The sequence below is a fragment of the Colobus angolensis genome, unplaced genomic scaffold (genome assembly GCF_000951035.1).
Source record: "Colobus angolensis palliatus isolate OR3802 unplaced genomic scaffold, Cang.pa_1.0 Scaffold3, whole genome shotgun sequence".
NCBI lineage: Eukaryota > Metazoa > Chordata > Mammalia > Primates > Cercopithecidae > Colobus > Colobus angolensis.
The window spans coordinates 17,881,617-17,894,609 of record NW_012116265.1 but is presented as its reverse complement, the minus strand read 5'-3'; the positions used below and the strand labels follow the sequence as shown (position 1 = coordinate 17,894,609).

Genomic DNA, 12,993 nt, shown 5'->3' with positions numbered 1-12,993 from the left:
GTTAGCCAGGATGGTCTCGATCTCCTGACCTTGTGATCCGCCCGTCTCGGCCTCCCAAAGTGCTGGGTTTACAGGCTTGAGCCACCGCGCCCGGCCACGGACGTCTAATTCTCACTTCCATTGTGGCCTCTTGGGTTTCAGATTAAGCCTGACATCCAATTATGTGGATTTCATAATACAGGCCTGATACACCGAACTCTGCATCTTCTTGGTCTCATGGAACATTTGGGACAGGGATGATATCTTCTACTTTTTCTATTGCACCCAGTGCACATGGGACCAGTGCCAAGTTCCCCACATAGGTAACGAAGTTGATTTCTGGGGAAGAGCGTATAACTTGGTAATAGTTGTTAATTAAGTCCGTCTCATCCAGACAGGGTATTTGTGTGTGCCCATAACGAGACTCATACTAGGGGCTGTTTACAAAAACATTTCTAATCCTTGGACTCAGAGAACGAAATCATGGACGTAAGGACTTCCCATCAGGAGACAGGCATCTCCCTCTAAATGCCCAAGCCTACTTTGCAGAGAGCTAAGCCTACCTGTCCCTCCTCCTCTCCCCTCTGCTTCAGTGCTCTCTCCTGAGGTTCACCAGTGGGAAGCAAGCTAACTACCATAGTCCTGACTCATTTTGCTCAGAGGATTTCTTTGCAATTTTTATTTTTCCGAGTAATCTCAATGTTTGGGTGGAGGAAATGAAAAGTAGCTTATACAGTTTTTATAATATTATATCAACTCCTAATGGCTTCAGTTATTAGTGAAAAAAATCCTTTGATTTTAGAAGTGGTTGTTAAACTGCATTGGCTTTGGAGGAGTGACTTTTAGCTGGTGATCTCTTTGTTTTGAAGCTGCTGGTACCATTTTATAATGGGAAGAAAATGAGAGGAGATGTGGCTTTGTGTTACCTCTAGGCAGAAGGGATTTTCACCCCATAGCCATGGTTTCCTTGGGTTTGTGGTTAAACAAGATAAAGCTGATCATTTTTGTTTTTAGACTCTTAGGGAACACTATTAATAGTGTTGATATCCATCAGTAAAGTGACAACTCAGGCCAGGCTCAAAGGAGCCATTTTAACTGGGGTAAGATGATATCTCAGTGTGGTTTTGGATTTGCATCTCTCTGATGATCAGTGATGTAGAACATTTTTTCATATACTTGGCCATTTGTGTGTCGTCTTTTGAGATTCTTTTCAGATCCTTTGCCTGCTTTTTAATGGGGCTTTTTTGGTTTTTTTGCTATTGACTTATTTGTGTTTCTTGCATATTCTGGATACTAGTTTCTTGTTGGATAGTTTGCAGATATCTTCTCCTATAGTTTATCTTTTCACTGTGTTGATTGTTTCCTTTCCTGTGCAGAAAGTTTTAGTAGATTTTGTAGTGTCAGGTCTTACATTTAAGTCTTTAATCCATTTTGATTTGATTTTTGTATATGGTGAGAGATGGGGAAGGTCTAGTTTCATTCTTCTGCATATGGAAATCTGGTTTTCCCTGCACCACTTATTGAGGAGACTGTTCTTTCCCTAATATGTTCTTGGTGTCTTTTTTAGAAATCATTTGGCTAGAAGTACATGGATTTGTTCCTTGGTTCTCTATTCTCTTCCACTGATCTATTTGTTTTTATAACAATATTATGATGTTTTGGTTATTATAGCTTTGTAGTATTATATATTTTGAAGTCAAATAGTGTGATGCCTCCATCTTTATTCTTTTTTTGCCCAGTGTTGCATTGGCTATTCAGTCCCTTTTGTGGTCTCATACAAATTTTAGGGTTATTTTTTCTGTTTCTGTGAAGAATGTCATGGGTATTTTGACAGAATTGTATTGAACCTATAGATTCCTTTGGGTAGTACAGTCATTCTAACAATATTAATTCTTCTGATCCATGAGCATGGGATGTCTATTTGTTTATGTCCTCTTCAATTTCTTTCATTAGTATTTTGTAATTTTCACTGTAGAAGTCTTTCACCTTCTTGGATAAATGTAATCCTAAGTATTTGTTTGTAGCTATTATAAATGGGATTGCTTTCCTGATTTATTTTTCAACTACTTTGTTATTGGTGTGTAGAAACACTACTGATTTTTGTATGTTGATTTCATATCCTGCAGCTTTGCTGAATTCACTTATTTATTCTAAGAATTTTTTGATGGAATCTTTAGGTTTTTGTATATATAAGATCATATCATCTGCAAAGAGGGACAGTTTCATTTCCTGTCTTCCAGTTTGGATGACTTTTATTTGTTTCTCTTGCCTGATTACTCTGGCTAGAACTTCCAGGGCTATGTTAAATAAAAGTGGTGAAAGTGGATATCCTTGTCTTGTTCCAGTTCTTAGAGGAAAAATGTTCAGCTTTTCTCCATTAAGTATTATGTTAGCTGTGGGTTTGTCATATGTGGCCTTAAGTTGAGGCCTGATTTGTTCCTTCTATGCCTGATTTGCTGAGAATTTTTATTATGAAGGAATGTTCAATCATATCAAATGCTTTTTCTGCATCTATTGAGATGATAATATGATTTTTATCCCTCATTCTGTTAGTATGATATATCAGATTTATTGATTTGCTTATGTTGAGCCATGCTTGCATCCCTGGGATAAATCCCACTTGATCATGACGTATTATCTTTTTGATGTGTTGTTGGATTCAGTTTGCTCGTATTTTGTTGGGGATTTTTGCACCCTATGTTCATCAGGGATGTTGGCCTATAGTTGTTGCTGTTGCGGTGGTTGTGTCCTTATCTGGTTTTGGTGTCAGAGTAATAGTGGCTTTGTAGAAGAGTTAGGAAGAATTTCCTCCCATTCAATTTTTGGGAATAGATTGAGAAAAATTGGTATTATTTCTTTGTAAGTTTGGTAGAATTCAGTAGTAAAGCTATCTAGTCTTGGGCTTTTCTTTGTTGGGAAGCTTTTTATTACTGATTCAATGTCATTACTTGTTAGTAGTCTGTTCAGGTTTTCTATTTCTTCCTGGTTCAATTTTGGTAGGTTGTACGTGTCCAGGAATTTATCCATTTCCCGTAGGTTTTCCAATTTATTAGCATGTACTTGTTCATAGTAGTCTCTTATAATCCTTTGTATTTCTGTGGTATCTGTTGTAATGTCTCTTTTCTCATTTCTGATTTTATTTATTTGGGTCTTCTCTCTTTTTTCTTAGTTGGTCTAGCTCGCAGTTTACTAATTTTGTTTATCTTTTCAAAAAGCCATCTTTTGTTTCATTGATCCTTTGTATTTTTTTAAGTCTCTAGTTTGTTTAGTTCCATTCTGATCTTTATTATTTCTTTCCTTCTAGTGATTTGGGGTTTGGCTGGTTCCTGCATTTCTAGTTTCCTGAGGTGTGTTGTTAGCTTGTTCATTCAGAATCTTTCCTTTTTTTTTGATGTAGGTTTTCATTGCTATACTTCCCTGTTGGCTCTGCTTTTGCTGTATCCCGTAGGTTTTGGTATGTTGTGTTTCTGTTTTCATTTGTTTCAAGAAATTTTTAAATTTTCTTCTTAATTTCTTCATTGATCCAATGGTTGTTCAGGAGCATGATGTTTAATTTCTGTGTATTTGTACAGTTTCCATGATTCCTCTTATTATTGATTTCTAATTTTATTCTATTGTCATCTGAAAGATACTTGATATGATTTTGGTTTTTAAAAATTTCTTGACATTTGTTTTGTGGCCTAACATATAGTCTGTCCTGGAGAATGTTCCATGTGCTGATGAGAAGAATGTGTGTTTTGCGGCTATTGGATGAAATGTTTAATAAATGTCCGTTAGTTTCATTTGGTTTAAAGTGCAGTTTAAATTCCCAGTTTTCTTTATTGGTTTTCTGTCTAGATGTCCAGTGCTGGGAGAGTTAGATGTTGAAGTCACTAACTATTACTGTATTGTAGTCTATTTAGATCTAATAATATTTGCTTTTCATTATCTGGAGGCTCCAGTGTTGGGTGCATATATATTTAGAATTGTTATGTTGATCCCCTTATCATTATAGAATGACCTTCTTTACAGTTTTTGACTTAAAATCTGTGTTATCTCATGTAACTCATGTAAGTGTAGCTTCTCCTGCTTGCTTTTGGTTTTTATTTGCAGGAATTTTTTTTCCATCCCTTCACTTCTAGTCTATGTGTGTCTTTATAAGTGAAGTAAGTTTCTTATAGGCAGCAAACATTGATGCTTTTTAATTCATTCAGCCAGTTTAGTGAGGAGTTTAATCCATTTTATTTCTGCCACTTTATTAATTGTTTTCTGGTTGTTATGTATATCCTTTGTTCCTTACTTCCTCTCTTAATTTTTATCATTGCAGTTTGATGGTTTTCTGAAGTGGTAATGTTTGAATTCTTTCTCTTTCCCATTTGTGTATCTGTTCTACTAGTGAGTTTTATACTCTCTTGTGTTTTCATGATGGTATACAGTATTCTTTCACTTCTAGATATGTAAGACTCCCTTAATAATTTGTTGAAGGACTGGTCAGTGGTGATGAATTCCCTCGTTTTTGCTTATCTGGGAAGGACTTTGTTTCTCCTTCATTTTTGAATAATAGCGTTGCTGGGCATAATAATCATAGCTGACATTTTTTTTTTTCTTTTCAGCACTTTGGATATATCATCACAATCTCTCCTGTCCCATAAGGTTTCTGCTGGGAATTCCCTTATGTGCAATTTGACACTTTCCTCCTGCTTTTGTTTGAATTTTATCTTTGTCTTTGACTTGACATTTTGATTATAATGTGCCTTGGAGAAGATCTTTTTGAGGTGAATCTATTTTAAGACCTTTGAGCTTCCTGTATCTGAATATCTATATCCCTTTCAAGACTTGGGAAGTTTTCAGCTATTATTGCATTAATAGGTTTTCAATACCTTTGCCCATCTCTTCTCCTGAGACTTCAAAAATTTTAATACTTGTTTTCTTTATGGTGTTGCATATGTCAAGTAGGCTTTCTTTATTCTTTTTTCTTTTTTGTCTAACTGAGTTATTTCAAAAGACCTGTCCTCAAGTTCTGAAATTCTTTTTCGCTTGCTTGGTCTAGTTTATTGTTGAAGCTCTTGATTGTATTTTTTCTTTCTTTCATTGACTTCAGTTCCAGGATTTCTCTTTGGTTCTTTTTTATGATGACTATCTCTTTATTGACTTTCCCATTCAGATCATGAATCATTTTTCTGATTTCTTTGTACTCTTTTTTTTTTTTTTTGAGATGGAGTCTCGCCCTGTTGCCAGGCTGGAGTGCAGTGGTGTGATCTCTGCTCACTGCAACCTCCGATTTCCTGGTTCAAGCGATTCTCCTGCCTCAGCCTCCCGAGTAGCTAGGATTACAGGCATGTGCTACCACGCCCAGCTAATTTTTGTATTTTTAGTAGAGACGGGGTTTCACTATGTTGGCCCAGATGGTCTCTATCTCCTGACCTCGTGATCCACCTGTCTCGGCCTCCCAAAGTGCTGAGATTATAGGCGTGAGCCACCGCAACTGGCCTTCTTTGTACTCTTTTATCTGTGTTCTCTCATATCTCACTGAGTTTCTTTAATATCATTGTTTTGAATTCTTTTTCATCCATTTCATGTATTTTCTTTTCATTGGAATCTGTTACTGGAGAATTATTGTGTTCCTTTAAAGGTGTCATGTTTCCTTACTTTTTCATGTTTCTTGTGTTCTTACATTGATATCTGTGTATCTGGTGTAATAGTTGCATCTTCCAGTCTTATGGATTGACTTCCATAGGAAAATACTTTTTCCTATAGATGTATCTATAGTGTTGGTTAGGTGGGGTGCTTTGGCTTTGATTCTGGGTGGGTGCGGTCATGTAGTTTTTATGTATCTTCAGCTGTAAACAGCATCAGTGGGTATCAATGGGTTCTTTAGTGGCTTACACTATAGCTGTTAATAGAGGCTGTGACAAGGCTTTACTGCAAATGGGGATACCAAGTGGGCTTGTACTTAGGCACTGGTGGTGGTGGTGGCAAGCCAAGTATGCTAGTCCCTGGGGCCCCCAGGTGGTGTGCATGGGCTCTGGTGATGGTGGATCTGGGCAGGTCAGTCCTTAGGCCTCCAGTGCCTTGCTCAGGTGCCAGGGGTGGCGGTGGTGGGCCAGGTGAGCCAGTCCCCAGGTCCCCAGGTAGTGCATGTGGGTGGGTGGTGTCTGCAAGCTGGGTAGACTGATTATCAGGCTTTTGGGAGACATACATGGACACTGGTGGCAGGCAGGGTAGGCCTATTCCCAGGCCCCCAGACCATGCGTGGGTGGCAGATAGGGCAGAACAGTCCTTTGTACCCCAGAAAATGTGCGCCAGTGGTGGTGGGCAGGATGGATCCATCCTAGGCCCCTGGGTCATGTGTGTGCTGGCAGTGGTGGCAGTGAGTGGGGTCAGCCTATCCTCAGGCCTCTAGATGGCATACATAGGTGCTAGTTGTGGGGGGTTGATGGGGGCAAGTCAATCCCCAATTCTCTTAGACACTGTACTCGGTCACTGGCAGCAGTGGCAGGGGTTGGGGTCGGCCTCTTGAGTAGATTTTTAATCCACCCACCAATTTAGTTTATGTCTTCTAAGCAAGTCTCACTCTTATATCTTTATTTTATTACTTTTTGGTTTATAAAGCAGAAGAAAAAAGGAAAATGAAAATTGCCTATAATGGAGTCCTCTGTCAGTCATGTACATATAACTCATTAACACTAGATAGTATATGTCGGTAATCATTTTAAAAAATGCATCAAAAGCATATACTTACTGTTTGGTAACATGTTTTTGAAAATTAAAATGTATCGAATTTTCCTATATCATTGGGTTTTTTTTTTTTATAACATGACTTTTTGTTATTTGCATAGTATTTTCATGTATATTTTACCATTTACTTAATTCCTTATTGCTAGCAATTTTGGTTGTTTCTAGCTATTCACTACTCAAAAATAACATTATATTCCTCTCTGATTTTTTCCTTGGGATCAATTTCTGGGATTAGAATTGCTAGATTAAAAAATATGAGCATTTTTCCATCAGCGACAGATTGGATTAAGAAAATGTGGCACATATACACCATAAAATAATATGCAACCATAAAAAAGGATGAGTTCGTGTCCTTTGTAGGGACATGGATGCAGCTGGAAACCACCATTCTCAGCAAACTATCGCAAGAACAGAAAACCAAATACTGCATGTTCTCACTCATAGGTGGGAATTGAACAATGAGATCACTTGGACACTTAAAGTATAATAAAGTATAGAACTTAAAGTATAATAAAATAAATAAATAAATATTTCCATGATTAAAAAAAAAAAAGTATGAGCATTTTTAAGGTTTTCAATAAACATCACCAAATAGCCCTCCAGAAACGTGCCAATTTATAACTCACCAGGAGGGTATGAAGGAACCCAGATTTTCATAGTAAGTTAGAAAGGTCACTGTATTTTTATTCGGAAGGTAGGCCGAATATTGGTTGGTGTAGGTGAGATTACCCTCAGCCATTGTGGTGCTTAAACACAAATGTTGGTCGGGCACAGTGGGTCACACCTGTAATCCCAGCACTTTGGGAGGCCCAGGCGGGTGGATCACTTGAGGTCAGGAGTTTGAGACCAGCCTGGCCAACATGGTGAAACCCTGTGTCTACTAAAAGTACAAAAATTAGCTCTGTGTGGTGGTGCACGCCTATAATCCCAGCTACTCGGGAGGCTGAGACAGGAGAGTTACTTGAACCCAGGAGGTGGAGGTTCCAGTGAGCTGAGGTCGCGCCACTGCACTGCAGCCTGGGTGACAGAGCGAGATTTCATCTCAAAAAATAGAAAATAAAAAATAAAATAAAATAAATGCAAATGTTGAGTGAATGTGTTCTTTTGACTTCTCTTTCCTTGTAGACTTCCTCTCCTAAATTACCTCGCTGCCGAGAGGGAGGCTGGGCATGTGATTCCGTGAAGGCTTCGAAGTGAGTACCAGCAGCTCATAAGAGTGGGGGTGGGGGTGGACACGGCTGGGGGGGACTTTGCTCCTGTGTTGTTTTATTTTTCACAATAACTTTATTGAGAAAAAATTTACATACCATACAATTCATCCACTTAAAATGTACAATTTAATCATTCTTAATATATTCACAGAGTTGTGCAACCATTACCACAATCAATTTTACAACATTTTTATCACCTCTCCACCAAAAGAAACCCTGTATCTATTAGCAGCACTTCCCATGTCCCCCCAACCTCCCTAGATCTAGGTGGTTACCAGTCAACTTTCTCTCTCTCTGATTTGCGTATTCTGGACATTTCATGTAAGTAGAATCTATATTATGTGGTCCTTTATGGCTGACTTCTCTCACTTGTCATAATGTTTTCAAAGTTTACTCGTGTTGTAACATTCTGTGTTCTTAATTTTCTAAACATAATGGAATTGCCTGTTGTAACTGCTGATGAACTCTGCGGTATGTCCTCCCCTGACATATATCTGTCATCGTTCATAAAGGAAAACAATACAGATGTCCCATCACCCTGCCTAGTTGGTATCTTGTGTTTACTGTAAGCTGGCATGAATATTGATACCATAACCATAACTAACATTATCTCATCAACCTCTCCATAGCTCCTGGAAAGGCTAGGAAACCTGATGTCACAGTGTATGTGGCAGCACTTTATAAACTGCATAGGGCTCACAGTGTGGGACTGTAGATGCAGATGCCATTCTCTCTGAGCTGGATGATGTTGAGCAAGGTGTTAACCATGGCTGAGCCCCTGGATGGACACACTGATGTTCCCTACAGGGCGATTCAAAGACTAAAGGAAATTATATATGTAACAGGAATGTTGCTGTTGTGTTTAGCCCTCCCAGCCTTTCCACAGCTTAGACCAGAAGCTGATCCCTGTGGTTCCACATTGAGAGGCGGCAGAGCGTGGTGAGAGCCGCAGGTACTGGAGCCAGCTGCCTAGCTTTGAATCCTAACTATCTCATTTATTATCTAAGAGATCCCAAGCAAGTAATTTAACATCTCTGGTCTCCATTTCTGCATCTCTACAATGGGGTTAAAAATAGTTCTTACTTGAAAGGATCATTGTGAGGATTAAATGAATTCATATGTGTAAAATATTTAGAAGAGAGAGAAGCATTTAGGAAGCACTTGTAGATGTTGGCTATTATGATGATGATGATGACTGTTTCTTATCCCCATTCTGTCCTCATAGATAGGCTTCGACCATATTCTTCCCACAGGCATTCTGGCAGGTGGTGATGTTTATGAGTTGCAGGAGCTTTGGGATCTTTATGGTGCCATAAATGCTTCATATGAAGGGTCTGTTTGGGAGAAGTAATTACAGATCAAGAAAAGCAATGGTTATTTTGAATATCAGGAATATTCTTTAATGTGAACTACATTAAAGCCTTAAGCATAGGAATGTCAGCTTTCCAAACTGTAGTATCAGAAGTATTTTCTAAACCTTATGTTGGTAAGAATTAACCAGGGGTGTTTAAGAGAGAGAATACAGTCACAGATTCTTAGTTTCTGTTTCTGGTTGGGCCGGTAAAACCCCTTCTTCATTCCTCTTTTCCACTTATCACTAGAGAGAGAAACTAAAAACCAAGGATTCAGGCTGCTAAAAGCCTAAAATAAAACAAAACAGAACAACAACAAAATAAGGCAGGTTGGACAAGTTTGAGTTAGACATAATCAATGAATGATATCCCCTTGGATTTCTGCCAGCATCTGGGAATGCACATGACCTAGAGTAGAAATCTCTGCAAGATCTTCATCCATCCAGGATAAGCATCCACATCTCAGGGATGGTTTCAGAATTACCTGGTTTCAAATAAGGAGAAAGTGTTCCTCAAACTTCTTCCTACCACATACTCTCTCGCATTTCTTCCGTGCTCAAACTGGCAGAGTTTTCATGCTAAGGTGTGGTAATTATGTCATCTCTTGTTTTACTCATAGGTAGCAAGATCACAGTAAGGTTAAAACCATGGGTATCTGATTCAGACATACCAGGGTTTGAATTTAGGTTTCAGCATTTAACTGGCTGTGTAAACTTGGGGAAGTTACTTAACCCTGTAAAGTAGCAATAATAACACCTATTGCAAAGAATTGTTCTGAGTCTTGAACACACAGGAAGAGTACTCAGCATAAAGCTAGTACCTAGCTTGTGCTGCAATTAAGTTACGAATAACAACAGTGCATAAGGAGTAAAGTAATAAGGCAGGTCTACATTTTATGGTTCTAGAACATAAAAGTGTTAGGTAACATGTGCTCTGTAAATGGCATCTGTAGTAGGATGGTGCTGGCTGTCACCTTCAGCCACACTTGTTAGCCTCTGTAGCTATCAGCGCCTTCCAGATGCTTTAAACAGGCTTTGATTACAGTTAGTCTTTGTGATTCTTGAAGTTTGATTCATTGCTTAAATATAGTTAATCTAGGCCAGCCTGACAGAAAATACAATAGTAAGACCGAGACATTTTGCTAGCCTTTACCTTTGGTCCCATTTTATGGACGAAGTAAGTGGAGTCATAGATGCCTGTAAGTCAGAAGGAGCAAGTGCTTAATGTCTTTTAGTTTAGTTCAGAGTCCAGTTCTAAAGACTGGATTACAAATCATTTCATTACTTAATCTCTTGCACTAAGTCTTAGATGAAAGATAAAAAAAATATATGCCAGTGGGATGGCCAGTTATCAAATTTAACTACTTAAGATGTACACGGGAATAGTTTCTCAAAGAATAGTCATTATTCTAGTTTAGAATTTACTTGAGCAGTTGTTGCCTTCAAAATGGCACTATCTTGAAAGATCTCTATGAGAACTACAAAACACTGTTCAAAGAAGTCAGAGATGATGCAAACAAATGGAGAAACAGTCAATGCTTATGGACAGGAAGACTCAATATTGTTAAAATGACCATACTGGCAAAAGCAATTTATAGATTCAGTGCTATTTCTATTAAACTACCATTGACGTTCTTCACAGAACTTTTCTAGAAAAAACTATTTTAAAATTTATATGGAACAAAAAAGGGCCCAAATAGCCAAGGCAATCCTAAGCAAACAAAAGCACAAACACCTGGAGGCATCACACTATGCAACTTCAAACTATACTACAGGGCTACAGTAACCAAAACAGCATGGTACTGTACAAAAAGAGACACATAGACCAATAGAACAGAATAGAGAACTCAGAAATAAGACAGCATACCTGCAACTATCTTCAACAAACCTGACAAAAAAAGCAATGGGGGAAGGATTCCTTATTCAATAAATGGTGTTGAGATAACTGGCTAGTCATATGCAGAAGATTGAAACTGTACCCTTTCTTTACACCATGTACAAAAATTAACTCAGTATGCATAAAAGACTAAATGTAAAACCCAAAAATACAAAAACTCTGTTTTTTATTGTTGAAGACAACCTAGGCAATACCATTCCGGACATAGGATCAGGCAAAGATTTCATGATGAAGACACCAAAAGCAATCACAACAAAATCAAAAATTGACAAATGGGATCTGATTACAGTAAAGCACTTCTGCACAGCAAAGGAAACTGTCAACAGAGTGAGCAGACAACCTAGAGAATGGGAGAAACTTTTGCAAACTATGCATCTGACAAAAGTGTAATATCTAGCATCTATAAGGAACTTAAATTCACAAGAAAAAACCAACCCCATTAAAGGATGAATAAACACTTTCTAAAAGAAACACATACATGCAGCCAACAAGCTCAACATCACTGATCATTAGAGAAATGCAAATCAAAACCACAATGAGATACCATCTCACACCAGTCAGAATGGCAGTTATTAAAAAGTCAAAAAAATATGGCCAGGCATGGTGGCTCACACCTGTAATCCCAGCACTTTGGGAGGCCAAGGTGGGCAAATCACCTGAGGTCGGGAGTTTGAGACTAGCCTGACCAACAGGGAGAATCCCCCATCTCTACTAAAAATACAAAATTAGCTGGGCGTGGTGGTGCATGCCTGTAATCCCAGCTACTTGGGAGGCTGAGGCAGGAGAATTGCTTGAACCTGGGAGGCAGAGGTTGCAGTGAGCCCAGATTGTGCCATTGCACTCCCGCTTGGGCAACCAGAGTAAAACTCAAATCATCATCATCATCATCATCATCATAATAATAATAATAGTAATAACAACAACAACAACAGATGCTGGTGAGGTTGCAGAGAAAAAGGAACGATTGTACAGTGTTGGCATGAGTGTAAATTAGTTCAGTCATTGTGGAAGACAGTGTGGTGATTCTTCAAAGACCTAGAGACAGAAATACCATTTGACCCAGCAATCCCATTACTGGGTATATACCCAAAATAATATATCATTTGATTATAAAGACACATGCATGTGTATGTTCATTGCAGCACTATTTGCAATAGCAAAGACATGGAATCAACCTTAATGCCCATCAATGGTAGACTGAATAAAGAAAATGTTGTACATATACATCATGGAATAGTATGTAGCCATAAAAAAGAACAAGATCATGTCCTTTGCAGGAACATGGATAGAGCTGCAGGCCACTATCCTTAGCAAACTAACATAGGAACTGAAAATCAGACACTGTATGTTCTCACTTGTAAATGGAAGCTAAATGATGAGAACACATGGACACATAGAGAACAACACACACTGGGGCCTATTGAAAGGTGGAGGGTGGGAAATTGGAAAGGATCAGGAAAAATAACTGCTGGGTACTACGCTTAATGCCATGGGGATGGAATAATTTGTACAACAAACCCCTGTGACACAAGTTTACCTATATAACAAACCTGCATATGTACCCCTGAACTTAAAAGTTAAATTAAAAAAACAAAATATCACTATTAAAAATATTTACTTCCGTTTTTTTCCACCCTCTCCTCCCACGTTTTTCTCCCTCCCCATTCCCCAACATCCCCCTGTACACTCTTTTTCCTGAACCTGAAAGTAAGTTGTAGATGTCATGACATTTCACCCCTAAATACTTTAGCATGCATCTCTCAAGATTAATGACACTCTCTACAGTTTCACAGTATCACTCATACATTTCATAGTGGTTTAATAATATTTAATATATA

At 38.3% G+C, this 12,993-nt stretch overlaps 1 protein-coding gene across 4 annotated transcripts in view; it reads left to right on the top strand.

The window, feature by feature from the left end:
• IFT43 (intraflagellar transport 43) overlaps positions 1–12,993 on the top strand; it is a 101,055-nt gene that overhangs the window by 30,600 nt on the left and 57,462 nt on the right. For all 4 annotated transcript variants that reach the window (XR_001002618.1, XM_011949521.1, XM_011949520.1 and 1 more), the window contains exon 3: positions 7,822–7,889. Coding sequence is in view for 3 of the 4 variants with exons in the window: in XM_011949521.1 (XP_011804911.1) it covers positions 7,822–7,889 (68 nt within the window). In the remaining variant the exon portion in view is untranslated. The remainder of the gene's footprint in view (positions 1–7,821; positions 7,890–12,993) is intronic.